Below are 26394 nucleotides of genomic sequence, written 5' to 3' on the forward strand. Positions count from 1 at the left end.
AAGGAACAAGACCAAATGGTTTCAGGTTTTAGAGGAATCTCGTCTCAACTGTGAAAGGAAGTTGCCAACTCTTCCAGCGTCAGCTTGCAATGGAAGCTTCAAACATTTCTACATGTAAGGAAAAGGTAAATGTAAACCCATGAGCAGTGCAGGTGTAAGGGCAGGTACTTGCAGGTGTAAGGGCAGGTAGTTGCAGGTGTAAGGGCAGGTACTTGCAGGTGTAAAGGCAGGTACTTGCAGGTGTAAGGGCAGGTACTTGCAGGTGTAAGGGCAGGTACTTGCAGGTGTAAGGGCAGGTACTTGCAGGTGTAAGGGCAGGTACTTGCAGGTGTAAGGGCAGGTACCTTGCAGGTGGGTCCCAGGCACTTCTGTAGTTGGATCCTTTCATCCTCGGTATCCAGAGCTCCGTTGTATTCGTAGTAAGCCACATCGCCAACCAGCAATGCCTCGTGGGATAAAGGCAAGATGCCGCACTTCATGGCTGAAACCTGCAGGACAAGAGAAGATGTGAAGAGACGCTGGTTTACACCGCGGACAGATGTTAAATGCTGGAGTAACTCAGCGGGACAGGCAGCATCTCTGGAGAGAAGGAATGGGTGACGTTTCAGTCTGAAGAAGGGTCTTGACCTGAAACACCACCCATTCCTTTTCTCCAGAGATGCCATCTGTCCCGCTGAGTTACTCCAGCATTTAGCGTCTGTCCTCGGCTGGAGGAGAGGATGGGTGGGAGCAAGAGATCCCTCCGGCCACCAGGGCAGAAGGAACGGCCGGTGTTACCTCACACGCCAACGGCCAGTGCCACTCGTGTGACAGATTGGCCGGTGACTTGGGCTGTGAGTGACTGGTGGCTGTGGGAGTGACCAGTGGGAGTGAGAGTGGCCAGTGTGTGTGGGAGTGACTGGTGTGTGTGGGAGTGACCGGTGAGTGGGAGTGACGGGTGTGTGTGGGAGTGACCGGCGTGTGTGTGTGTGGGAGTGACGGGTGTGTGTGGGAGTGACCAGTGTGTGGGAGAGACGGGTGTGTGTGGGAGTGATGGGTGTGTGTGGGAGTGACGGGTGTGTGGGAGTGATGGGTGTGTGTGGGAGTGACTGGTGTGTGGGAGTGACGGGTGTGTGTGGGAGTGACGGGTGTGTGGGAGTGACGGGTGTGTGTGTGGGAGTGACGGGTGTGTGTGGGAGTGACGGGTGTGTGTGGGAGTGACGGGTGTGTGGGAGTGATGGGTGTGTGTGGGAGTGACCGGTGTGTGGGAGTGACGGGTGTGTGTGGGAGTGACGGGTGTGTGGGAGTGACGGGTGTGTGTGTGGGAGTGACGGGTGTGTGTGGGAGTGATGGGTGTGTGTGGGAGTGAAGGGTGTGTGTGGGAGTGACGGGTATGTGGGAGTGACGGGTGTGTGTGGGAGTGACGGGTGTGTGTGGGAGTGACGGGTGTGTGGGAGTGACGGGTGTGTGTGGGAGTGACCGGTGTGTGGGAGTGACGGGTGTGTGTGGGAGTGACGGGTGTGTGTGGGAGTGACGGGTGTGTGTGGGAGTGACGGGTGTGTGTGGGAGTGACGGGTGTGTGTGGGAGTGACGGGTGTGTGTGGGAGTGACGGGTGTGTGTGGGAGTGATGTTGTACTGGTCTGGCACCAGGGCTTTCACTGCGGTCGGTGGGAGCTGAGGTTTGACGACCGGGGCAGATATTCCGGCCGATGTCCGATCAGGAACTTCCCCTCCGTGGATACGGCGGTGGGAACGTTGCTCAGGGTAACGGGATCACCACGAAGCTCAGAGCCCGGGGTCACCGGGGTCACCGGTCACTCACCGCGGCCGTGGCCGGAGAGTGCAGATGAATGATGCAGCGCACATCCGGCCGGGCCGAGTAGATGGCCGAGTGCAGGCTGAAGCCAGCGCGGTCCACAGGGTGACTGGTGCTGCCCCGACCCACCACCTCACCCAGAATGTTCACCTTCACCTGCGGAGAAACACGTAGAGACAAAACGTCAACCCTCGCTGCACCACCACTGCCTGCACCCCCCACCCACCCCCAACTCACCCCACACTCACCCCCCAACCTCCACTCACCCCACACTCACCCCCCCACCCACCCACCACCCACCCCAAACTCACCCCCCACTCACCCCCCACCCCACTCACCCCCCAACCCCACACCCCCCACTCACCCCCCAACCCCACACCCCCCACTCACCCCCCAACCCCACACCCCCCACTCACCCCCCAACCCCACACCCCCCACCCCACTCACCCCACCCCCACTCACCCCCATCCCCCACTCACCCCCCACTAACCCCACCCCCACTCCACTCCCCCACTAACCCCCCACCCCCACTCACCCCCCACCCCCCCACTAACCCCACCCCCACTCACCCCCCACTAACCCCACCCCCACTCACCCCCCACTCCCACTCACCCCCATCCCCCACTCACCCCCCACCCCACCCCCTATTCACCCCTCACCCCAACTCCCCACTCACGCCCCCCACTCACCCCCCATTCACCCCTCACCCAACTCACACCCACCCCTCACCCCACCCCCAATCACCCCCAACCCCACCCCCACTCACCCCCAACCCCACCCCACCCCCACTTACCCAGCCCCCACTCACTCCCAACCCCACTCACCCCCCACTTCCCATTTCTAAATAAAACAAAATAATCTGGAAATAGTTGCTTCAATCTGGAAAAGAAGCTCGGCCCAATGGAATTAGGGTTAGGAAGGATCTTGACCTGAAAAGTCACCCATTCCTTCCATCCACAGATGCTGAGTTACTCCAGCACTCTGTGAAACGTCACCTATCCATGTTCTCCACAGATGCTGCCTGTCCCAGAGTTACTCCAGCGCTTTGTGTCTTTTTCTGTGAAGCAGCTTCTGCAGTTCTTTGTTGCTATAACAAGGCCGGCCCAGGAGTGCGAGGGTTAACAGCCCGTTGCCGTTGACGATGGAGGGACTCACTCACCAGGATGGATCCCGACACTTCTCCGTACGAGATTCCCCTGGGAATGATGAGGAAGTGATCTTGCTGCTTGCTGACACGGAGCTGAAGGGAGAAACAGAGAAGACGTCATTAACCATTGACCAGTTCCCCATCACCTCCATCGGCCAGTTCCCCAGTCATTAACCATTGCCCTGTCCCTCAGTCATTAACCATTGGCCAGTCCCCCATCACATCCATTGCCCTGTCCCCCAGTCATTAACCAATGTTCACAGGAAGGCAGGGGGCGGCACGGTAGTGCAGCGGGTAGAGCTGCTGCCTCAGGGCACCACAGACCCGGGTCCATCCACAGATGTGCCAGACTCGTGGTCCTGCAGCATCTGCAATGACTCGTGGAAGAGACGCTCCACAATTCTGTTCCTGCCACAGGTGGGGCCGCTGATCCCAGAGCACCTTGGTGAGGGAACCGTGCAGGCTGGACACACTGCAGAAGCTGCCCGTATCCATGGCAATGTCCCTCATCCTCAACCGCAGATAAACCAGCAGCTTCTGATGAAAAAACATTTCCTGCAATACGTGCAGTATTGGTCTGGCTGTCAGCTTTCAACTGAAGGCAGCAAGAGAGGCAGAGGAGGGTAGAGGAGAGAGAGAGAAAGGAATAGGGGGAGAGAGATGCAGAGACAGAAAAGAAGAGAGGCAGAGAGAGAGAGGTGGAGAGGGGAGAGAGATGGAGAGAGAGAGGGAGGAGAGAGAGAGGGAGAGGAGAGAGAGAGAGAGAGAGAGAGAGAGAGAGAGAGAGAGAGAGAGAGAGAGAAGGATGGAGATGCTTGAGTGCAAACAGAAGGAGGCCGCTGCCTTCCCCTGCTTGCCCACTCACTGTGATGTAGGTGTCGGCCAGCTGAGCCCAGCCAAACAGGTCGAGTATACGGTAGGTGCCGGCCAGCTTACAACGCATCAGCCTCTCCCCCTTGGCAAAGGACATCGAGCCCATGGCGCGGAGGTCATTGATTGGTGCCACCATCGTCACCCCTTGGATGGAAATCATTCACAAATGAGCCCGTTGAATGTACTTGGATCTCAAGAAGATAAATGATAAGGTGCCACATGACAGATTAACACAAGACAAGGGTAACACACATCAGAACTTTATAACCAATAATCCATTTAACATGGAGATGAGGAGGAGATTTGTCACTTAGATGTGCGAGTTTAGTTTAGTTTGGAGATACAGCGCGGAAACAGGCCCTTCGGCCCACCGAGTCCGCGCCGACCAGCGATCCCCGCACATTAACACTGTCCTACACCCACTAGGGACAATTTTTACATTTACCCTGCCAATTAACCTACAAACCAGTACGTCTTTGAAGTGTGGGAGGAAACCGACGATTTCGGAGAAAACCCACGCAGGTCACGGGGAGAACGTACAAACTCCGTACAGACAGCGCCCGTAGTCGGGATTGAACCCGGGTCTCTGGCGCTGTGAGGCAGCAGCTCTCCCATGCTGCCCCAAAGTGTTTTGGAATGTTTTTTCTGAGGAAGCGATGGGGTGAGTTACTGAATCTGTTCAGGGGGAACTGGAGACAGTGGAGACAGTGCAAGGGTAAGGGGCCGGTGGAAGGGGGGGGGGAGTGGTGACAGTGGAGACAGTGACAGGGTAAGGGGCCGGTGGAAGGGGAAGTGGTGACACTGGAGACAGTGCAAGGGTAAGGGGCCGGTGGAAGGAGGGGAAGTGGTGCTGATGGTGGAGCAGGTGGGACGGCCCCAATGGCCTCTTCCTTGTGTTCACAGAATCTCCAAATGTTTGTTGCCAAGAGCTTCCCTGCCCAGTAACCCTGAACATGGACCTGACCTGGTGGTGAGGTGGGAATGCCCATCGAGCTGCTGCTCATCAAGTCCACAATCTGCTGCAGGGCCCACAGCTTGCCTGAGTCACTCCCTTTCTTCATCTGTTCCTCGATCAAACATTCCAGTTCATCTCGGAACGCCTGAAGACATCAAGGATTTGGTCACTTACAGCCCGGTAATCCCGGTACCCCCGATAATCCCAGTCATCCCGGTAACCCTGGTAAACCCGGTCATCACATCCAGGTAACCCCGATCATCACATCCCGGGAGGGCCATGGATCACGGTCATTTATTCCCAGGCACCAAGAAACAACGGCGGACACTCTCCGGCCACACGTCAGCGTGCCGGGGGGGGGGGGGGGGAGGGGGGAACTCACTCAAATCAGGGGCAGTGGCACCAAAATTGACCAGTTCTTGCCAGATCATTCAGAGCACTGGTCAGTGTGATGGTCAGTAGTGGGGAGTCTGGTCAGTGGGGGTGTCTGGTCAGTGAGATGGTCAATGGGGCCGTCTGGTCAGTGTGACATAGAAACATAGAAAATAGGTGCAGGAGTAGGCCATTCGGCCCTTCGAGCCTGCACCGCCATTCAATATGATCATGGCTGATCAATATGATCATGGCTGATCAATATGATCATGGCTGACGGTCAGTAGTGGGGTGTCTGGTCAATGGGGGCCATCTGGTCAGTGTGATGGTCAGTAGTGGGGAGTCTGGTCAGTGGGGGTGTCTGGTCAGTGAGACGGTCAATGGGGCCGTCTGGTCAGTGTGACGGTCAGTAGTGGGGAGTCTGGTCAGTGGGGGTGTCTGGTCAGTGAGACGGTCAATGGGGCCGTCTGGTCAATGTGATGGTCAGTAGTGGGGAGTCTGGTCAGCGAGACAGTCAATGGGGGCCGTCTGGTCAGTGAGACGGTCAGTAGTGGGGAGTCTGGTCAGTGTGATGGTCAGTAGTGGGATGTCTGGTCAATGTGATGGTCAGTAGTGGGGTGTCTGGTCAATGGGGGCCGTCTGGTCAGTGTGACGGTCAGTGGGCGGGTGTCTGGTCAGCGAGACAGTCAATGGGGGCCATCTGGTCAGTGAGACGGTTCGGGGCAGTCAAGGAGGTACCAATAGTTGCCATCAGGCTGACCATTGCTCACCGGGCTCTGTAAGATCATGGTCACCCTCTTCTTCTGCTCCATCAGGTTGAAGTCCTGCCTGAGGGTGGGCGCCTGGTTCCTCAGCCGTAGGTATTCCGGGTCACTCTCCACCTGTTCAAAGTAGCCCTCCTTCCGGGGGCAGCTGGCCGCTGGTGGCTGCGATACCACCTCCTGGCTGCCCTCACTGCTCATCCTGCCCACCTACTGCCCACTCCCCTGGGCACCTGGACAAAAGCAGACACGGAGTTAGTGTTACAAAGCAGTGCCCAGACGTCAAACAACGGCCTCATGTGTACAGCTCACGCTCACCCAAGCAATGTGCTACTTGGCAGAAGTACGTAGCATTATGAGAGGCAGAGAGCACAGCCGTTTATAGACAACTAGAAAAGAGGGCCCGTTGGGCCCGTCCCCACACCCCCCATTCTCTCCTCCCCCAGCCCCACTCTTACTCTCCAAGTGTGCCCGTTGGGCCCGTCGGGCCCGTCCTCCTGATCTGTGTATGTCAAGTGACCACTATAGCCTTCTTTTTTTTTTTTTTTTCCTAATCAGATGTTTTTTTTTTTTTTCCTAATCAGATGTGCAGCACTTTGGTCAACGTGGGTTGTTTTTAAATGTGCTATACAAATAAAACTGACTTGACTTGACTTGACTTGACTTGCAATAACAAAAAAGACTTCTTGGAAGCTTTTCGAAACAATGTAGCCGTCACAAGCTGAAAACTAAATCCTTTTCTGGAAACTTTTGGAAACAAATGTAGCCCTTTGAAGAAAAGGGTTAGAAATGAAAATTTAAACTTTAATATCTCTCTAGCTTTAAAAAGGTAGCTTCAATTTGAAGGAAAGTACTTACAATAGTTGCCCAGGTTAATGGTGAATACGGCGGTAGCGCTTTGGTGTACCGTCTTGGAGGAGTAGGGTTTGTAAGTTAAACTTCGGAATCTTCCGTACATACACACATACACACATACATACGAACGCAGAGTTTTAGTATTATACTAGAACAAGTGTGCCCGTTCAAAGCGGGCCCGTTGGGCCCGTCCCCACACCCCCCATTCTCTCCTCCCCCAGCCCCACTCTTACTCTCCAAGTGTGCCCGTTGGGCCCGTCCTCCTGATCTGTGTATGTCAAGTGAGCACTATAACCTTCTTTTTTTTTTTTTTCCTAATCAGATGTGCAGCACTTTGGTCAACATGGGTTGTTTTTAAATGTGCTATACAAAGATAATTGACTTGACTTGACTTGACTTGCAATAACAATTTAGCTTTTCGAAACAATGTAGCCGTCACAAGCTGAAAACTAAATCCTTTTCTGGAAACTTTTCGAAACAAATGTAGCCGTCACAAGCCACAAGCTGAAAACTAAATCTGCACCGCAGCGCCCCCTATAATTTAGGGGGGGGGGGGGAGCGCTTTAAAACCTCTGTAACTTAAAAAACATGCGACCGAATTAAATAAAAAACAATTTTGCAGCAGATAACCGCGTGGTGATTAAGGCGGTGCAAAAATCGTGGCGCTACGGTTCACCGTTTTGACGAAATCAGAGAAACCGCTGTTACGCGCATATATATATATATAACACAAGATCTGAGTTTTAGTATTATATAGATAGATAGATAGATAGATAGATAGATAGATAGATAGATATAGATAGATAGATGTCCAGGTGCAAATGGCAGAGGGCAGAGGTTTACGGTGAGAGTGGGGACAGATGACAGGAGATTTGCAAAGTCAGTTATGTTACACAGAGAATGGTTGGTGCCTGTAACACACTGCCAGGGGAGGGGAGCATAGATGATAGCGATGTTGACAGCAGGGAGGAGGGATAGAGGCCATGTGCAGGCAGGTGGGATTGGTTTAGATTCGTGCAGACACAGTGGGCCACAGGACCTGTTCCTCTGTTGGTCTCCAGGTGCGGAGGAGACACAGGTCAACTCAACGCCAACAATCCACCTTCTCAGGCAAATACATGAAGCACAACAGCCAGGTACCTCCCACTGTCCTGCACCAGAACGCCTTTCATGTTTGGTGACATCTGACCAACAGCATATACATTCGAAAAAAAAGACAGAGTGCTGGAGTAACTCAGCGGGCCAGGCAGCATCTGTGGAGAACATGGATAGGTGACGTTTCACAGAGTGCTGGAATAACTCAGCGGGTCAGGCAGCATCTGTGGAGAACATTCTTGCTGTACAACATACAGGACAGGTGGACGCTGGTTGGAGTGGACTACAAGGGTCTGTTTCCACGCTGTATCACTACACTAAACTAAACCATCACCCCCATTTTCTGAGGAAGGATAACCTTGCCATAAGGAGAGTACAACTACCATCTGTAGAATGCGATACATGACCGCAATGCCTTGTAGCCAAGGAATTAGTTTAAGTTCATAGTTACTGACATTCTGTGGGAAATCATCGCTGGCCATTGATAACAGTTGCAGGTGAGTTAGCCACTGAGCTCGCTGAATTTGATATGGGCTGGGAAACGTGCTCTAAACATGCTCTAAGGTGAGGAGGAAAGATTTACTAGGTACCTGAGGAGCAACTATTTGACACAAAGGGTGGTGGGTGTTTGGAGGTACAGAAGCCTGACACCCCCAGGTGCAACAACAGCCTCAGGTTGTTGCAGGGACCCTAACCCTATCTACGGACCACCTCTCCCACTGCCATCAGCCAGTATTTTGTTTTCTAAATTGTGTTTTGCAATCTTATTTTCTATTTTACTGTTTGCAAAATGTATGTCTGATTTATGATAGTGGTGTGCGGTCCGCTTCTGTGCATCAGGGCTGGAGTTAGCTTGTCATTACACCTTAACCTCACCAGACTCCTGCAATGACAACAAACGCAACATGACTTGGGCCACAATCACGATGTTGAAGCAGGATAGCCTCTAAACCTGTGACCGTGACAGCGCTGGGATTTACTGCACACACGGTAGTCGTTCCCACAACAGTCGATGTAGCTTGCAGTCCATAGACACAAAGTGTGCAGGAGGTGAGCAGACCAAGTTATGTTTACACAGAGGGTGGTGGGGGCCTGGAACGCGCTGCCAGCGGTGGTGGTGGAGGCTCATATGATAGTGGCGTTTAAGAGGCTTTTGGATAGGCACATGGATATGGAGGGACATGTGTCACATGCAGGCAGAGGAGATTGGTTTAATTTGGTGTCATGTTCAGCATGGACATTGTGGACCGAATGGCCTGTTCCTGTGCTGGACTGCTCTGGTATTTAGGCATCAAGGGCTACTTTGGCAGAACTGTCCCACTGCCTCTCACAGTTAAACCCACAGAATAATTAATAAAGCCTTAATAATTCATAATTAAAGACATCACAGTGAGGCTACATAAACATTTGGCGTCTGTCTTCACAATACAAGACCATAAACACACCACAAATAGCAGGAAATAGGGGGTGGAGGAGTGTGTGTGGAGAGGTGGAGAGAAAGTACCCTGAACATGGGATTAATTCAATTTCTGCAGATCTCAGGGATCATTGGCTGTGATCTAAACTCCCCTTGATCCCAGAAAGGTCCCAAGGGATGAAAAAATAACTGTAACAGGATAGAGTGGGAAAGGGAGAGGGAAGATAAGCCAATTAGTTTAACATCTGTTATTGCAAATTGCTCAGATCCATTTTTAATAAGGCCCCAGATAAATTGCAACTGCATGGAAATTATAGACGAGGATATAGTGTGAACGTTGTGCTGAATCTGCCCGCCCCTCCCTCCCTCACTGGGATCACAATGCCCCAGGGTGGGATAGAAACCCCCAGCCCAGGGTGGGAGAGAAACCTCCAGCCCAGGGTGGGAGAGAGACCCCCAGCCCAGGGTGGGATAGAGACCCCCAGCCCAGGGTGGGATAGAGACCCCCAGCCCAGGGTGGGAGAGAGACCCCCAGCCCAGGGTGGGAGGGCAGCACAGCAGACGCTGTCTCCCGGGCACAGACATGTGCCCCCCATGCCCACCAGTAGCATAACGAGTTAAGGCTGAGCCGGTGGGGGGGATGGGGGGGGGGATTGACGGGGAATACTGAGAGGTGCTGCCCCTCGAATGAACACACAAGGAAGGGCCGTCCACTTTGCCCAGAGATGAGGGGGGGGTCCTCTCTCTGTCATCTCCCAGAGTGCTCTGGGGTGGGGTCTCCCCCATCCTCACCTCTGGCATTTCCCCAACCACCTGACAATCAAACGATCCATCACCTGTATCCACCTATCACTTGCCAGACCTTGTCCCGGTCATTCTGAACAAGGTCCCGACTCGAAACGTCACCTATCCATGTTCTCCACAGATGCTGCCTGACCCACTGAGTTACTCCAGCACTCTGTGAAACATCACCTATCCATGTTCTCCACAGATGCTGCCTGACCTGCTGAGTTACTCCAGCACTTTGGGTCTTTTTTGGTTAACCAGCACCTGCAGTTCCCAGTGTCTTCACTGGGTTTTGCCATCCGACCAGTGAACACATCCTATTTTCTGCAATTATCGGGAACAAAAACTGTAAACTGTGAGATTTAAAATGTTTCCTTAGGTGAAGACTCACGAAGCACCCGGTCACACAGGCAAATAAACGAACTGCCTTCATTCACCAAACATCGGCAGCAGGGAGGTTAATCGATTTTAAAAAATAATTAAATGTGGATAATATTTGATCGTTGCTTTGTGCAGAGGGCGAGTCTGCAGATAATCATAATTAGCTCTCAGTGACCGGATCACAGCTCATTACTGACGAGTGGCACCTAGTCTGATTATAACCATTACCCTGTCACTTGCTGCAGGCAAGGAGTGTTCACTGGCACTGAAACATGGATATTCCCTCTGGAGTTATAGACGCAGACAGATAGATACAGCACGGAATTAGGCCCTTCGGCCCACCTACACTACTGACCATCACAGAGGCTACAGGCCCTTCGGCCCACCTACACTGTACTGACCATCACAGAGGCTACAGGCCCTTCGGCCCACCTACACTGTACTGACCATCACAGAGGCTACACGACATGGCTACAGGCCCTTCGGCCCACATGTCTGTACTGACCTTCATGCCCGTGTTAATTCTACTTTATTTCCCCCACTCTGAGCCACACACTTGGGGCAAGTTACAGTGGCCAGTTGACCAGCCACTCCTCACTGCCACCTTCACACAGCTTTTGTTTTACTTACAGCAGCTGTCCAGTCATGCAGTTTCTGGGTTAATTGGTTTCTGTAAATTGTCCGTAGTGTGTAGGAAGTGAATGTACAAGTGGGATAACATAGAACTAGTGTGAGTGGGTGATCGATGGTCAGCATGGACGGTGGGCTGAAGGGCCTTTACCAGACTATCTCTAAACTAAGCACGTGTTTGAAGGATTGGGGAAGGGAGGGAGTGGCACGGAAGAGGAGGTGAGGCCTGGGACAGGTGAGGCCTGGGACAGGTGGGGCAGGTGTGAGGGTGGGGCAGGTGTGAGGGTGGGGCAGGTGTGAAGGCGGGGCAGGTGTGAGGGTGGGGCAGGTGTGAGGGTGGGGAAGGTGTGAGGGTGGGGAAGGTGTGAGGGTGGGGAAGGTGTGAGGGTGGGGCATGTGTGAGGGCGGGGCAGGTGTGAAGGTGGGGCAGGTATGAGGGTGGGGCAGGTGTGAGGTCATATTGTACATGGGGCAGGTGTGAAGGTCTCCTGCAGTTAGATCATTACGTTCACCCCGACGGTACATTCACCACCGTGCTGCCCCAGCACGAGTTACATTCCTCTTCCACGGTTCCAAAGAGCTCATCAAATCACCCCGTTTAATCCAGAATTCATTAACCTGCAGTTCTCTCAGTTTGCTGGAACTGCAGGTCAGTGTACAGTTCACAAATTACAGGAATAATCCCTCTGGCTGCAGTGAATAATCCTCCAGATCTCTCATCACGAAGGCTGATTGTCTGATGCACCATTTGATTTATTGTGTTGTCAACAATGTACAGACATTCACAATGTCCCATTGCCTCCAGTCATTCTGAAACCATTCAGAGTTTACCTGGTCTGAGCCCCACACTAATCACTTGCCCATTAATTTATTCTTTCCACAAACCCCTGTGGTTTTACAGCCAACAACATTATCCACTGCGATCCCATTAACACCTTTCACAAACGTGGCTGTGTCGCTCTCTCTTTCTGATATTTAATTCTTTAATAAATAATATGAATGGTTCCTCTCAGCACAGACCCATGAGAAAGACCACATGTCTTTATTCCAGATTTAGCACATGCACATTATCCTCAACATCTGGCCTCTGCCTGATAATCAATCTCTGGACAAGTCAACTTGACCAGGTTTAATTTCAGGCACTCAGTCTCCACCGTTCCTTCACAGACTGTGGGCATCGTGCGAGGCAGACGATATTGTACAACCTTCCATGCCCTTGAGAAGCCGTGAGGAGACGTGATCCACCACCACTGCCTCCTGGTGCATGTAGTCATAGAAACACGGAGACACAGAGACATAGAAAAATACGAAAACATAGAGACACAGAGACAGAGAAACACAGAAACAGAGAAACATGGAATCACAGAAACAAAGAAAACAGGTGCAGGAGGAGGCCATTCAGCCCTTCGAGCCAGCACCGCCACTCAATATGATCATGGCTGATCATCCACAATCAGTACCCCGTTCCTGCTTTCTCCCCACATCCCTTGATCCCGTCAGCCCTCAGAGCTCCAGGTCCACCCTGCTGTGGGAAGGTCCATGTTTCAGACCCAGTGCGGACAAAGGAACAGAGGTCGTGTTAAAGTCAGGCTGGTTCAGGTTTATTATTGTCACGTGAACCGAGGTACAGCGAATAGCTTTGTTTTGCATGCTAGCCAATCAAATCAGACATACGATACACAAATACAATCAAGCCAAACTCAAGTCCAACAGGTGGAGCAAAGGGGAAGATACAGAGTGCAGAATATAGTTCTCAGCATTGTAGCGCATTAGTTCCAGAGACAAAGTCCAATGTCCACCATGGGGTAGAGGTGGATGGGACAGTACCCTAGCTTATGCTGAAGCCTGATAACAGAGGGGAAGAAGCTGATCCTGAAGGTGAGACTGGGTCTGGTGTTCCTTCGTAGCTGCTGCCTTTGTACCGACCAGTAGAGGATGGATTCCAGACCCGGCCGTTTGCTTTGAGTGCCATGCCGTGGATTTGTACGTTCCCTCAGCGGCCGTGTGGACACATGTGGGGCACATCCCAATGACATGACCTCCCCGGGGAGGTGAATGACCATGGAACCAGAGTGGGCATGATGAAACAGACCAAGCTGCACGCCAGACCCGCTGAGTCACTCCAGCACTTTGTGTTTCACTCAGCAGTGTCTGCAGTTGCTTGATACAGGGGAACTTGGGGGCATTCGGAGCCAATGAGCTGAACGTCTGTGGCGTGGAATCTGGGAGAAGTGTAGAAGGTCCAGCTACAAGGCAATACTCTGGGCATCAGTGGTCCAGCATTCCACATTCCTAATCCTGATAGATCCCACCGAGTAACTCAGCGGGTCAGGCAGCATCTGTGGAGAACATGGATAGGTGACGTTTCACAGAGTGCTGGAGTAACTTGCCGGGTTAAATTATAGACACCAAAATCTAGCCGCACGAGATTTACTTGGCACTTCTCTCCAGGGTCTGGGTGTTCCAGTTTCACTTGTATTTAGTCATTCAGACAGTGGGTTGGGTCGGGCTTTAGTTAGAACATGAAGTGTGGGGAGAATGAACCAGAACTGACAGAGGAAGTCAAATCATGCAGCAAGTTGTTGCAATCTTCTATTTAGAAGATGGAACAATACTGCACAGGAACAGGCCCTTCGATGTTGACCTGCCTCTCCCATCAGCACTGAGGCCAGGCCTCTCTCTGCTCCTGGTCCCTGCAATCGCTCATTACAATGGCTCCACTCTTCTAAACCTCTACTCCAACAGCAGCATTGTCTACTAATCTGGACTTTATCGTGCTCAAAACGTTATTCCCTTTATCCTGTATCTGTGCCAATCTCTGGGACTGTGTGGGTTTTCTTCGGGTGCTTCAGTCTCCCACACTCAAAAATGCGGAGGTTTATAAGTTAATTGGCTTCTGTAAATTGTTCCAAGTGAGTAGGATAGCATTAGTGTACAGGAGAACGTTGGTCGGCACGGACTCAGTGGGCCAAAGGGCCTGTTTCCATGTTGAATCTCAAAACTAAACTAAAAATAAAACTAACCTTGCCATTCTTAAAAAGCACCTCAGAAAGACCCTCAGAAGGCAGTGGAGCCCAATTCTCTGGATGCTTTCAAGAGAGAGCTAGATAGAGCTTTTAATGATAGCGGAGTCGGGGGGTATGGGGAGAAAGCAGGAACAGGGTACTGATTGAGAATGATCAGCCATGATCACATTGAATGGTGGTGCTGGCTCGAAGGGTCGAATGGCCTCCTCCTGCACCTATTGTTTATTGACACTGGGGTTCCGTTTCATCCTGCTGCAGCGGTCATTGGAAGGGCAATGGTCCTGCAGCTCATCAATCTGCACAATCCCGACCTTCACACGTAATCCCTCTCTGGCCTCGGTCAGTCGGTCAGTTCCCTGACCGTGGGGAAGTGGTCATTGCTGTGGGTGGTCGATGGGTGACTGCAGAGGTTGGTGAAACGAGGACTGGTGACTCTCCTCTCATCTCCCTGAATGGGAGTCAGTCTAACTCCTTCAACACGCGCCCACATCTAACATCAAATTAATGGGTTAAGGCAGAAAAGCCTCTTCCATTTAGTTAATTGAAAAGAATCACATTGAAACTCCGGTGTGTCAATCAGACATTAATAACTGCTCCATTGTATCAGCGTCTGTCAGGATCAATAACATAATGCATTGGGTTTTATTTGCTTTCAGATATTCTGGGACTCTGGCCTCGTTTCCTCTGCAATTTAATGATTATTGCTGTGGAGATTAAATGGGTGCCTGGAGCGAACAGCTAGAAGCAGAGAGCAAGTCCAGTTGGTGCTACATCTTGCACTCACTGTTGTAACCTTTATCCTTCATCTGCGCGCGGCTCGGTTGCATTCATGTACAGTCTTTAATGTTTCCCAGTTTAATATTTCCTGTTGAAAAGAGTTTATTTATTCGGGGTTCATCACAAAGACGATGTATGATTGCACAATGGGTCTGAAAACTGGTGGACTTGTCAACTGTAGAATACACCAGCAATTAATCTCCATCACCCAGACCGCTGCAGCAAGAATGACGTTTCATGGCTGCTCCACTCTGAAGATGACTAATTATTAAACTAATTATTTACGGTTAGAGTATTGATTTTCTTCCAAACCCACCACATATAGAACTACCAAATATTATTTAAAATGTCTCATTGCCAAGGCTAACTCAACCCTGTCATGGCCCGTCCATTATAAACTCTCCTGAAAGCTGGCACATTGACCAAACTCTTGGCCATCTGTCCTGGTTCCTCCCCCATTCCTATGAAGGGCCTTGGGAAGCTTTGCTCTGCCTAAGGCGCTATGTAAATGCAGGTTGTTGATCGTTTCACCCGCTACAGAAGAGATTTCTCCCCCACAGTTTGGACAGCACCAGTGGTGAGAGGGTAGCGGGTAACCATGGCAACGTGTCCAGCTGGTTATCACTGTTGTGAAGGGCAGGGTGGATTTAACATGGAGACATGGAATGATCTCAGAGAATATTTGGTTTCATTTCCACTGAGGCTGGAAATCAGCAGCTTTCCAACACCTCGACTTCCTCAGAAGGTTTAGGAAGTTCGACATGTCCCCAACAACTCTCACCAACTTCTACAGATGCGCCGTAGAAAGCATTTTATCAGGATGCATCACAGCTTGGTTTGGGATCAGCTCCATCAGGACCACAAGAAATTGGAGAGAATTGTAGACGCAGCCCAGACCATCACACAAACCAACCTCCCTTCCATCGACTCCATCTACACCTCACACTGTCTCGGCAAGGCCAGCAGCCCAGACCATCACACAAACCAACCTCCCTTCCATCGACTCCATCTACACCTCACACTGTCTCGGCAAGGCCAGCAGCATAATCAAGGACCAGTCTCACCCCGGTCACTCCCTCTTCTCCCCTCTCCCATCAGGCAAGAGGTACAGAAGTGTGGAGATGCACACCTACAGATTCAGGGACAGTTTCTTCCCGGCTGTTATCAGGCAATTGAACCGTCCTCTCACCAACTAGAGAGTGGTCCTGAACTACCATCTGCCTCATTGGAGACCCTCGGACTATCTTTAATTGGACTTTCCCTTGCACTAAACATTATTCCCTTTGTATGTACACTATGTAATCGTGTACAGTCTTTCCGATGACTGAATAGCACACAACAAAAAAGCTTTTCAATGTACACGATACTGATGTACACGTGATAATAATAAACTAAACTAAATCTAGAAGAGCCAAGTTCATAATCTGCCGCCCAACATGGAACAGCCAAGGTGGAATTCGTCACGACAGCAAAATGTGGATCTTGACTTAATTTCTTCATCATCGGGAGAGATTACTGTGAGTTTCAGTCACCATTATTTAGGGGCAAGACACAACAAGCTGCTCTGTCTCACACTGATGGGATCTGTCAGTTACAAGGGGCGGTTGGACAATATGGACTGGTTTCTCATGAAAGACATGGATAGGGTGGAAAGTCAGAAAATCTTAACCCCCAAGGTACAAATGTCAAAGCCTGGAGGGCAGGGCAAGAGGGGGGAGAGTTAAAGATGTGTGGGGCAAGGTCTTTAATACAGAGAGTGGTGCATGGCTGGAACACACTGAGGTGCAAGCAGATATGATGGAAACTTTAAAGAGGCATGTAGACAGATACATGAACAGACAGAGCGTTGAGGGGCGCAGATCATGTGCAGGCAGCTGGGATCTGTTTAAACTGACATCATGGTCAGCACAGCATTACTGGGCCGAAGGGCCTGTTCATGTGCTAGCTGCATCTCCAATCACCTCCTGTCACGGAACTGTACTGGACTCTCTGAGTTGGCACGCTGGGCTTTGTTCTGTGTTTCAGGAAGAGGACGAGAAGTATTCTTGTAAACTGCAGCCTGTTGCCGATGTGAAGACGCAGAACAAGGGCGTGGGCTGCACATGTCACAGAGAGATAACAAGAGTAACTTCTGCATTTACGTGCACACACGAGATAAAACAGGACAACTCTACGCCCCAACTACACACAGACAGCTGCCCCTTCTCCCTCTTTCCTCTGGAGAGGTTTCTACCGACAAACATTGGTGTTACAAATACCTGGGCTGCTGTTCTCACTACAGCCGAGCTTGTAAGTGAGACACCATGGATAAATGTGCAAAGAAACAGCTCCAGGTGTGACAGGACAAACAGAAGGCAGGGGGGGGGGGGGGGGGGTATGACAAGAAAGTGCAACCAAACTGGGAGAGACCATGTGGAAGGCAAAGGCAAAATTATATTTAAAGGTAAAGAAAAGCAAAGAGCAAGATGCAGCAAGGGGTGAATGGATGCTGCCTGACATAGAAACATAGAAACATAGACAATAGGTGCAGGAGTAGGCCATTCGGCCCTTCGAGCCTGCACCGCCATTCAATATGATCATGGCTGATCATCCAACTTAGTATCCTGTATCTGCCTTCTCTCCATACCCCCTGATCCCTTTAGCCACAAGGGCCACATCTAACTCCCTAACACTACTGAGTTACTCCAGCATTTGGTGATACCGGCACTGAACACATATCAGTGAATGCCCAGACACTGATGGCAACATTCCATATACAATATTTTGTGTGTTTGCTCATTATTATTGACAGGTGGACCGAGATACAGTGAAAAGCTATTGTTTGAGTCCAATCCACCGTCCACAGTGCACAGACGAAGGATAACGGGTGCAACATTTACTGCAAAGTTATAACGTTGAAGTCCGATAAAGACAGTTCAAAGGATTACATATAATTAGATATTATTGTACACTATATAATATAATATATTATACTATCATATAATTTTGTAAATATAAAATTATACAGTATTTTTCAAGTGGTCATGACATCAGAAGATGAAATAAAGTGCACCCACGCTGTAGGTAAATTAGAGACTTTCAATAAATCAATCATTTTTAGAGGCTAAGAGCTCTGGTCGACTGACTGCATTTGCTCATCCTCACAAGATAATATCAAGCAAAGGCAATATCATACATATTTAATTAGCCAATGTTTGTGTCAAAGGACTGAGGGAGAGATAGAAATGTCCCAGTGAACCACAGACCATTCAGTTTAACACTGGACAAACAACAGATGGGCAAACGGACAAGGGGTTGTAAAGACACATTGCTGGAGTAACTCAGCGGGTCAGGCAGCATCTGTGGAGAACATGGATAGGTGATGTTTCGGGTCAGACCGAAGCAGCGTCCTGACCTGAAACGTCATCTATCCATGTTCTCCAGAGATGCTGCATTCAGCACTGGACCAGAACTGCCCACAGGATCCATGTGCAGCTGAACTAAAGTCCTGTGGAGGAACCCAACGCCCTGCCACCTCCCAACCACCAAGCTATGCCCAGCCACTCATTCAGGGCAGCGTGGAAAATGCCACTCTTCCTTTTTCAATAACAGATTCCCCCCATTTCCTACATATGCCACAAGCACCAATCACCATTAATCTGAACATTACTGCACATTACTCCACAGGAAACTTTACACAACCCAGTCCACATTTCAGCTCAGTTCCCATCTGCAACATCATTTCTCCGTTGTGCAACATAAGTTTAACCCTCGCATCGCTAATCCTCAGTAACACTTTGTTATAGTGGGTCACACCCACCCCAGTACCACTGTGTTATAGTGTGTCCCACCCCAGTAACACTGTTATAGTGTGTCCCACCCCAGTACCACTGTGTTATAGTGTGTCCCACCCCAGTAACAGTGTGTTATAGTATGCCCCACCCCAGTACCACTGTGTTATAGTGTGTCACACCCAGTAACAGTGTGTTATAGTGTGTCCCACCCACCCCAGTACCACTGTGTTATAGTGTGTCACACCCACCCCAGTAACACTGTGTTATAGTGTGTCACTCCTACCCCAGTAACACTGTGTTATAGTGTGTCACACCCAGTAACACTGTGTTATAGTGTGTCCACCCCAGTACCACTGTGTTATAGTGTGTCACACCCATCCCAGTAACACTGTGTTATAGTGTGTCCCACCCCAGTAATACTGTGTTATAGTGTGTCCCACCCACCCCAGTAACACTGTGTTATAGTGTGTCCCACCCCAGTACCACTGTGTTATAGTGTGTCACACCCAGTACCACTGTGTTATAGTGTGTCCCACCCCAGTAATACTGTGTTATAGTGTGTCCCACCCCAGTAATACTGTGTTATAGTGTGTCACACCCAGTAACAGTGTGTTATAGTGTGTCCCACCCCAGTACCACTGTGTTATAGTGTGTCCCACCCCAGTAACACTGTTATAGTGTGTCCCACCCCAGTAACACTGTTATAGTGTGTCCCACCCCAGTACCACTGTGTTATAGTGTGTCACACCCAGTACCACTGTGTTATAGTGTGTCACACCCATCCCAGTAACACTGTGTTATAGTGTGTCACACCCAGTAACAGTGTGTTATAGTGTGTCACACCCATCCCAGTAACAGTGTGTTAGTGTGTCACACCCAGTAACACTCTGTTATAGTGTGTCACACCCAGTAACACTGTGTTATAGTGTGTCACACCCATCCCAGTAAGTGTGTTATAGTGTGTCCCACCCACCCCAGTAACACTGTGTTATAGTGTGTCACACCCATCCCAGTAACACTGTTATAGTGTGTCACACCCCAGTAACACTGTGTTATAGTGTGTCACACCCAGTAACACTGTGTTATAGTGGGTCCCACCCACCCCAGTAATAGTGCGCACTTTATAACATGCACGTGTGTATTATCCTGCAGCTACACAGTCGGCTTCACATCACTTGAGCAACCGTGTTCTCCAATTATAGAGACGGCACGCGTGTCAACATTCAGCTGCCCAGCGTGCTGCAGAACACGCAGGCAAGTGTCAGCTCGCAGTATCTGTGAGCTGTATCACACAGGGACTGCCATCCTGCAGTAACACTGATCGCTATAAATATACAAGGCAGTGTCCTCCTGCAATCATCAGTGACCTTCTGCAAAGACACTCCCAAACCCACCACATTCTTTATAAACATCGCCCCTACCGACTCCTTGAACGATCATTCACACAAAGGCAAATCACACGGATGTTAGTACATCTCTTCATTGTTTCAAACCCCCACAGTCTGCATTTCTCTCAAATAAGATGATTATCTGACTAAACAAGGTGACCTGTGACTGTGAATGCAGATGGTGTAGTAAACATGAAAGCAGGTGGAGATCAGACGCTGAACTCTGCTCAAACACCCACCCCTCCCTCACCCACTCCCCTCTCCCTCCCACCCGTTCCCCTTCTCCACCCGCTCCCCCTCCCCTCCCCCTCGCTCCCTCACCCCCTTTCCCACCCACTTTCCCCCTCACCCCCTCACCGTCTCCCACTACCCCCCCTCAGCCCCACCCACTAACCCCCCCCCCTCACTACCCCCCCCCTCCCTCACCCACTGCCCCTCCCATCCCATCCCCTTCTCCCCAATCTTGTTCCTCCTGAAGTTGGGATTGGTCAGCAAGGTTGCCGTCAATGGGAGGGAGTTAGTGTCACCACCACTCACAGCATCAGCTCAACGTCACTGCGGCTGATTACCGGCTGAGATTGGTGGTAATGCCATAATGGACTCTCAGTTCTTGCACAACATTCATTTGCTGAAGTATAATCGTATTGTTTTGATTCTGAGCAGATTGTACAGTCTCACAGAACTGGCCTTTCCTAATGGATCACCCATGGTCACAGAATCAGCATGTCTGGCGCCCAGCGACACTCTCAGTTCAGTCCCTTTCACCAAAGTGTTTTGTTTGGGGAATCTCTCTCCCAGCGGTTACCTTCCCCGTCTCCAGGATTCGGAATGTGAGCAGCATTGACACAAATGATCTTTGTCAAGTTTCACTGCAAGTCACAATAATCCGTGGTCACGTCACGCAACTTCCATTCATCAGACAGACGAGAATAAACCTGCCGACATCTGTCTCTGTGTGGCAGACACAAGGGACTGGAATCTTCAGCAAAGGGTCTGGGGCTTCAAAGGGCCCCAACCCGATGCCGACAAAGGATCGCAACACTTCAGTAATCTCCAGACACATTGTGAATTATAACACAAGGTCTCGAAGAAAAGGGCCATTGGACCCAGCTGCTTCCCGCTGCTAATTTGTGCTCAACCTGACCTTTGCCAAGTTATTCCTGGACGTGGCAAATGGTTTCATCTGATTTCTCATCATTAGTACTTCCATATGACGTTGAACCATCACTTTGGTTAAGTACAAACTTCAGCCAAGAACAGATTAAAACACGAAGCCACAATGATTCTACATACACCGTGCACTGTGAGTTTCGGCAGCAGTGAAAACGGGCGGCATCGTCGTTAGTGCAAACGTGTGAGAGGCAGAGGGGGGATTAATCCCCGACCCAGAGGGTTTGTTCTGAACCAGCTGCTCTCCAACACTATATGTCATTGGTGGGGAGAGAGCGAGAATTATTCTTAATTCAACCCTTATAGACAAAAGCAACTGACCGTGTTTGTCAATGGGATTATACAGAGGTATCTGATACATAACACGGACATGGTTGGTTGGTTGAAAGTTACAGCATAGAACAGGCCCATCGGCCCACTGCGTCCACAATGACCATCGATCACACTAGTTCCATGCTATCCCACTTTTAAATCCACTCCCTACACACGAGGAACAATTTACAAAGGGTCAATTAACCTACAATCCCGCCTCTGGGATGTGGGAGGAAACCGAAGCACCCGGAAAACCCCACGTGGTCAAAGGGAGAACGTGCAAACTCCACACAGACAGCGCCTGAGGTCGGGATTGAACCCGGGTCTCTGGCGATGAGGCAGCGGCTCTACCAGCTGTGTCAATGTGGTGGAGATGTCAGGTCTGTAGGTTAATTGGCCTCTGTAAAATTTCACCTGGTGTGCAAGGAATTGTGCTTTCAAACTTCTGTACCTTCTGCCAGACAGGAGTGGGGAGAAGATGGAATGGCCAGGGTGTGAAAGATGCTTGATTATGTTGGCACCAGTGATGTGTGGATGGTAGGGAGTCTGGCCAGTGTGAGCTGTGTAAACACAGCTCCTCCGTTTCCACCTCATTGGTGTTTTATATAATGAATGGGAGACGTTCTGATGGACACTGCCCAGCCCAAGTCAACAGCAAGGGAATGTTCTACGTTGCTTCATTTCAACCGGTGTTTTCCGATTTACAAACATTATTGAATGATGCTTTTCAAGGCGGCGTTCTGTAAGATCAGCACCTGAACTACAAGTTTAAGCTCCACAGAAACTTTGTGGACCTGACTTGCGAGTCCCGTGCGATGTGAATATATTCCAAATGGATATTGTACAGGCTCAAAACCTTGTTCACAGAACTGGTCCACCTCAGTTGAGATGTTGTTACAGACTGGGTAAAAGCAGAGGTTTAGAACGAACCTGCCCTGAGCTAATGGTCACTTGCTGGACATGAAACATTCAGCGGGACAGGCAACGCAGTGGCAACACGCAAAAACACGGACTGCAAACAGCAGTGAACAAATGTCAATATTTCCTTATTTTAATAAAACTATAAAGCCCACTCTAGCCTAATTATAAAGATCAACTGAAACTTCTGGAGGTGCAGAAGTCTGGCAAGTATTACACTTGGCTGTCGCATCATTTGCTGTAATATGTTGAATCAGCTTCATACGATCGTTAAGCCGTTGGCTCATCAAGTCAGTGATAGTCCCCATCTCCTGCGGGGCACCACATGGCAGAGAGATCTCTCTAGAGTGATACCAAGGTTAACTCAGCTTGTATATCCTCATCTATGTAAGAATAACAAATGATCCAATTAACATGGCCTAAATGATTAAAAGATTTGAGAGGGGAGAGAGAGGAACTATTTCTTCTGCTGCACCACAAAGGGATATTACCTTAAAATCAGAAACAGAAACAGATGCTGTTTCACAAAAAAAGAGCAAAGTGTTGGAGTAACGCAGCGGGTCAAACAGCATCTCTGGGGAACATGGATAGGTGATGTTTTGGGTCGGGACCCTTCTTCAGACTGATTGTAGGGGGGGGAGGGGATGAAGCTGAGAGAGGAGCTCAGGGAGAGAGAGAAGAACTTCCCAAAGTAGGCAAATGAGGAGATTTTGCAGTGGACCAGTCAAAATATTGAAACAAGGAACTGCAGATGGTGATTGACAATAAAAGACGCAACGTGCTGGAGTAACTCAGCGGTTCAGGCAACATCTCTGGAAAATACAGAGAGGTGATGTTTTGGGTTTGGACTGGGTTTGTAAAGGGTTCCAACCCAAAACGTCACATCCCAGTTCTCTTGGGATGCTGCCCGTCCTGCTGAGTTACTCCAGCACTTTGTGTCTTTTTTATCCTTAAAACGAGAGCCTGTAATAGGAATTTCAATGCACAGGAAGGCAAGAGGTGGCAGAGAGATGTGGCCTAGGCCTCGGCCTCTTGTGATATGTACAGAACTGATGCGCTACAATGCTGAGAACTACATTCTGCCCTTTATATCTTCCCCTCTGCTCCACCGATTGGACTTGAGTTCTAACTAAATTCTCTGTATTGGACATCTGATCTGTTTGGATAACTTGCAAGACAAAGCCGTTCCTGTACGTGTGACAATAATAATAAACCTAAAACAGTTTCATGCAGTTCCTGCCATCTTCTTCCCGCGTCCTGAGAACGAGAACAGTATTGCCCTTCGGCCCACGGTGTCAGTCGGCGCCTCCTGAACTGCGGCTGCAATGGGGGGGGGGGGGGGGCTGGGAGAGGAGCTCAGGGAGAGAGAGGAGAACTACGCTGATCTAATTTTATATCGAGTGAAACACGACAATTGATTTCACAGGATGTGCCAAAAGATTTGGTTTATAAAACATTTTAAATATCCAAATTGAAAATGTAACGGCGAACTTGTCGTCAGGTCGGGACGATGAGCTGCTGTGACTCAGTGATTTATCTCCACATAACACCTCACTTTGTCAATGTCACTTCAACAAACCACAGCGGGAGTTCTTTACAAAAATACATTTTTGTGCAGAAATTTTCGCCAAAGGAAATGAAACGTCATGTTGCAAATGTACAAGTTAACACAGTCGCCCCAGCCCGTACGTAATCCGAGACACCACAGGTACATACAATGTGCAGGAAGTTTAAATCCAAGACAGACACAGAATGCTGGAGTAACTCAGCATCTCTGGAGACAAGGAATGGGTGACGTTTCGGGTCGAGACCCTTCTTCAGACAGTTAGATAGACTCGAGTTATCAATGGGACGCAGGTTATTCGCTGTTAATGAGAAGCAGGAACATTCAGCGCTGCCCACAAAGGCTGGGGCGGGGATCGAGGCTTCTGCGTCTGCAGAATAACGCGGCACAGCCCGCATCAGCCCGGCACGGGCCGCATCAGCCCGGCACGCCCCGCATCAGCCCGGCACGGCCCCCATCAGCCCGGCACGGCCCCCATCAGCCCGGCACGGGCCGCATCAACCCGGCACGGCCCGCATCAGCCCGGCACGGCCCGTATCAACCCGGCACGGCCCGCATTAACCCGGCACGACCCGCATAAGCCCGGCACGGCCCGCATCAACCCGGCACGGCCCGCATCAACCCGGCACGGCCCGCATCAACCCGGCACGGCCCGCATCAGCCCGGCACGGCCCGTATCAACCCGGCACGGCCCGCATTAACCCGGCACGACCCGCATAAGCCCGGCACGGCCCGCATCAACCCGGCACGGCCCGCATCAACCCGGCACGGCCCGCATCAACCCGGCACGGCCCGCATCAACCCGGCACGGCCCGCATCAACCCGGCTCGGGAACATGTCCCTGTTTATCGTCAACGTTTACAATCCACCCGACGGTGCAAAAGTTCACGGTCACAACGGTAACTGCGCCGAATGCAAACGGTCTTTTAAATAAATGCGTCGAGCATCATGTAATTCTGCTGAATAAACGTTAGCGCGGACTGAGGAATAACGCAGGGAAATCCAACCTCACCTTAGGATGAAACGCAGGGATGGATTCCCCGCCTGGCGACCATCGCCCGTCTCCCGTCTCCCCGCCCCGACAACGACAACGGCCCCGGCAACGACAACGACAACGCTCCCCTTCAGCGGCGCAGCGGCCCCGGCATCCCCGGGCAGTGTGAGTGTGTCGGGCGGGGGGTGAGTGTCCCGGGCGGGGTCGGCTCCGCCGCTGCAGCTTCAGTTCTGCCGCAAAACACAAAGGCTCCGGGACCCGAGTGTTTACATCAGACTCGCGGCCCCGGGACCGGCGCTCCCTCTGCTGGCGGCGCCGCTCGGGCTCAGCGATCACTGCGGGACTGAGGGCGGATCAGGGCACCGGCTTACAGGGCGGCGCCCCACACTCCCCCATCCTCTCCCCCCATCCCCTCCTCTCCCCCCATCCCCTCCCTCTCCCCCCATCCCCTCCCTCTCCCCCATCCCTATCCCTGCCCCTCTCCCCCATCCCCTCCCCTCTCCCCCCATCCCCTCCCTCTCCCCCCATCCCCTCCCTCTCCCCCATCCCCTCCCTCTCCCCCCATCCCCTCCCTCTCCCCCCATCCCCTCCCTCTCCCCCCTCCCTCCCCCTCCCCCCATCCCCTCCCTCTCCCCCCATCCCCTCCCTCTCCCCCCTCCCTCCCCCTCCCCCCATCCCCTCCCTCTCCCCCATCCCTATCCCTGCCCCTCTCCCCCATCCCCTCCCTCTCCCCCCATCCCCTCCCTCTCCCCCCATCCCCTCCCTCTCCCCCCATCCCCTCCCTCCCCCCATCCCCCATCCCCTCCCTCTCCCGCCTCCCTATCCCTGCCCCTCTCCCCCCATCCCCTCCCTCTCCCCCCATACCCTCCCCTCTCCCCCCATCCCCTCCCTCTCCCCCCTCCCTCCCATCCCTCCCTCTCCCCCATCCCCTCCCTCTCCCCCATCCCTATCCCTGCCCCATCCCCTCCCTCTCCCCCCATCCCCTCCCTCTCCCCCATCCCCTCCCTCTCCCCCATCCCCTCCTCTCCCCCCATCCCCTCCCCCCCTCCCTCTCCCCCCCTCCCTATCCCTGCCCCTCTCCCCCCATCCCCTCCCTCTCCCCCATCCCCTCCCTCCCCATCCCTCCCTCTCCCCATCCCTCCCTCTCCCCTCCCTCTTCCCCCCTCCCTATCCCTGCCCCTCTCCCCCCCATCCCCCCCTCTCCCCCCATCCCCTCCCTCTCCCCATCCCCTCCCCTCTCTCTCTCCTCATCCCCTCCCTCTCCTCCCCTCCCTATCCCTGCCCCTCTCCCGTGTACGGGGATGATAGCTCCCCGCAGGGACACTCGGAGCATCTTGAGGGTTTGGGATTAGTCTGCATCGATTTTCCAGGAGCGTTGAAGGCCATGGGGCGACCGTAAAGATC

The 26394-nt window shown here is 51.5% G+C and overlaps 1 protein-coding gene across 1 annotated transcript in view; it reads right to left on the reverse strand.

Annotated features, from left to right (window-relative positions):
• Positions 1-25304, reverse strand: part of LOC144610414 (beta-adducin-like) — a 39633-nt gene extending 14329 nt beyond the window's left edge. Inside the window, exons 1-7 of the mRNA XM_078429071.1 lie at positions 25009-25304; positions 5914-6137; positions 4781-4916; positions 3809-3960; positions 2956-3036; positions 1803-1952; positions 345-488 (exon numbers count right to left, since the gene is read on the reverse strand). Coding sequence (XP_078285197.1) covers positions 345-488; positions 1803-1952; positions 2956-3036; positions 3809-3960; positions 4781-4916; positions 5914-6105 — 855 coding nt within the window. The 5' untranslated portion in view covers positions 6106-6137; positions 25009-25304. The remainder of the gene's footprint in view (positions 1-344; positions 489-1802; positions 1953-2955; positions 3037-3808; positions 3961-4780; positions 4917-5913; positions 6138-25008) is intronic.
• Between the last annotated feature and the right edge of the window lie 1090 nt (positions 25305-26394).

Source organism: Rhinoraja longicauda, chromosome 36 (assembly GCF_053455715.1).
Source record: "Rhinoraja longicauda isolate Sanriku21f chromosome 36, sRhiLon1.1, whole genome shotgun sequence".
Classification (NCBI taxonomy): domain Eukaryota; kingdom Metazoa; phylum Chordata; class Chondrichthyes; order Rajiformes; family Arhynchobatidae; genus Rhinoraja; species Rhinoraja longicauda.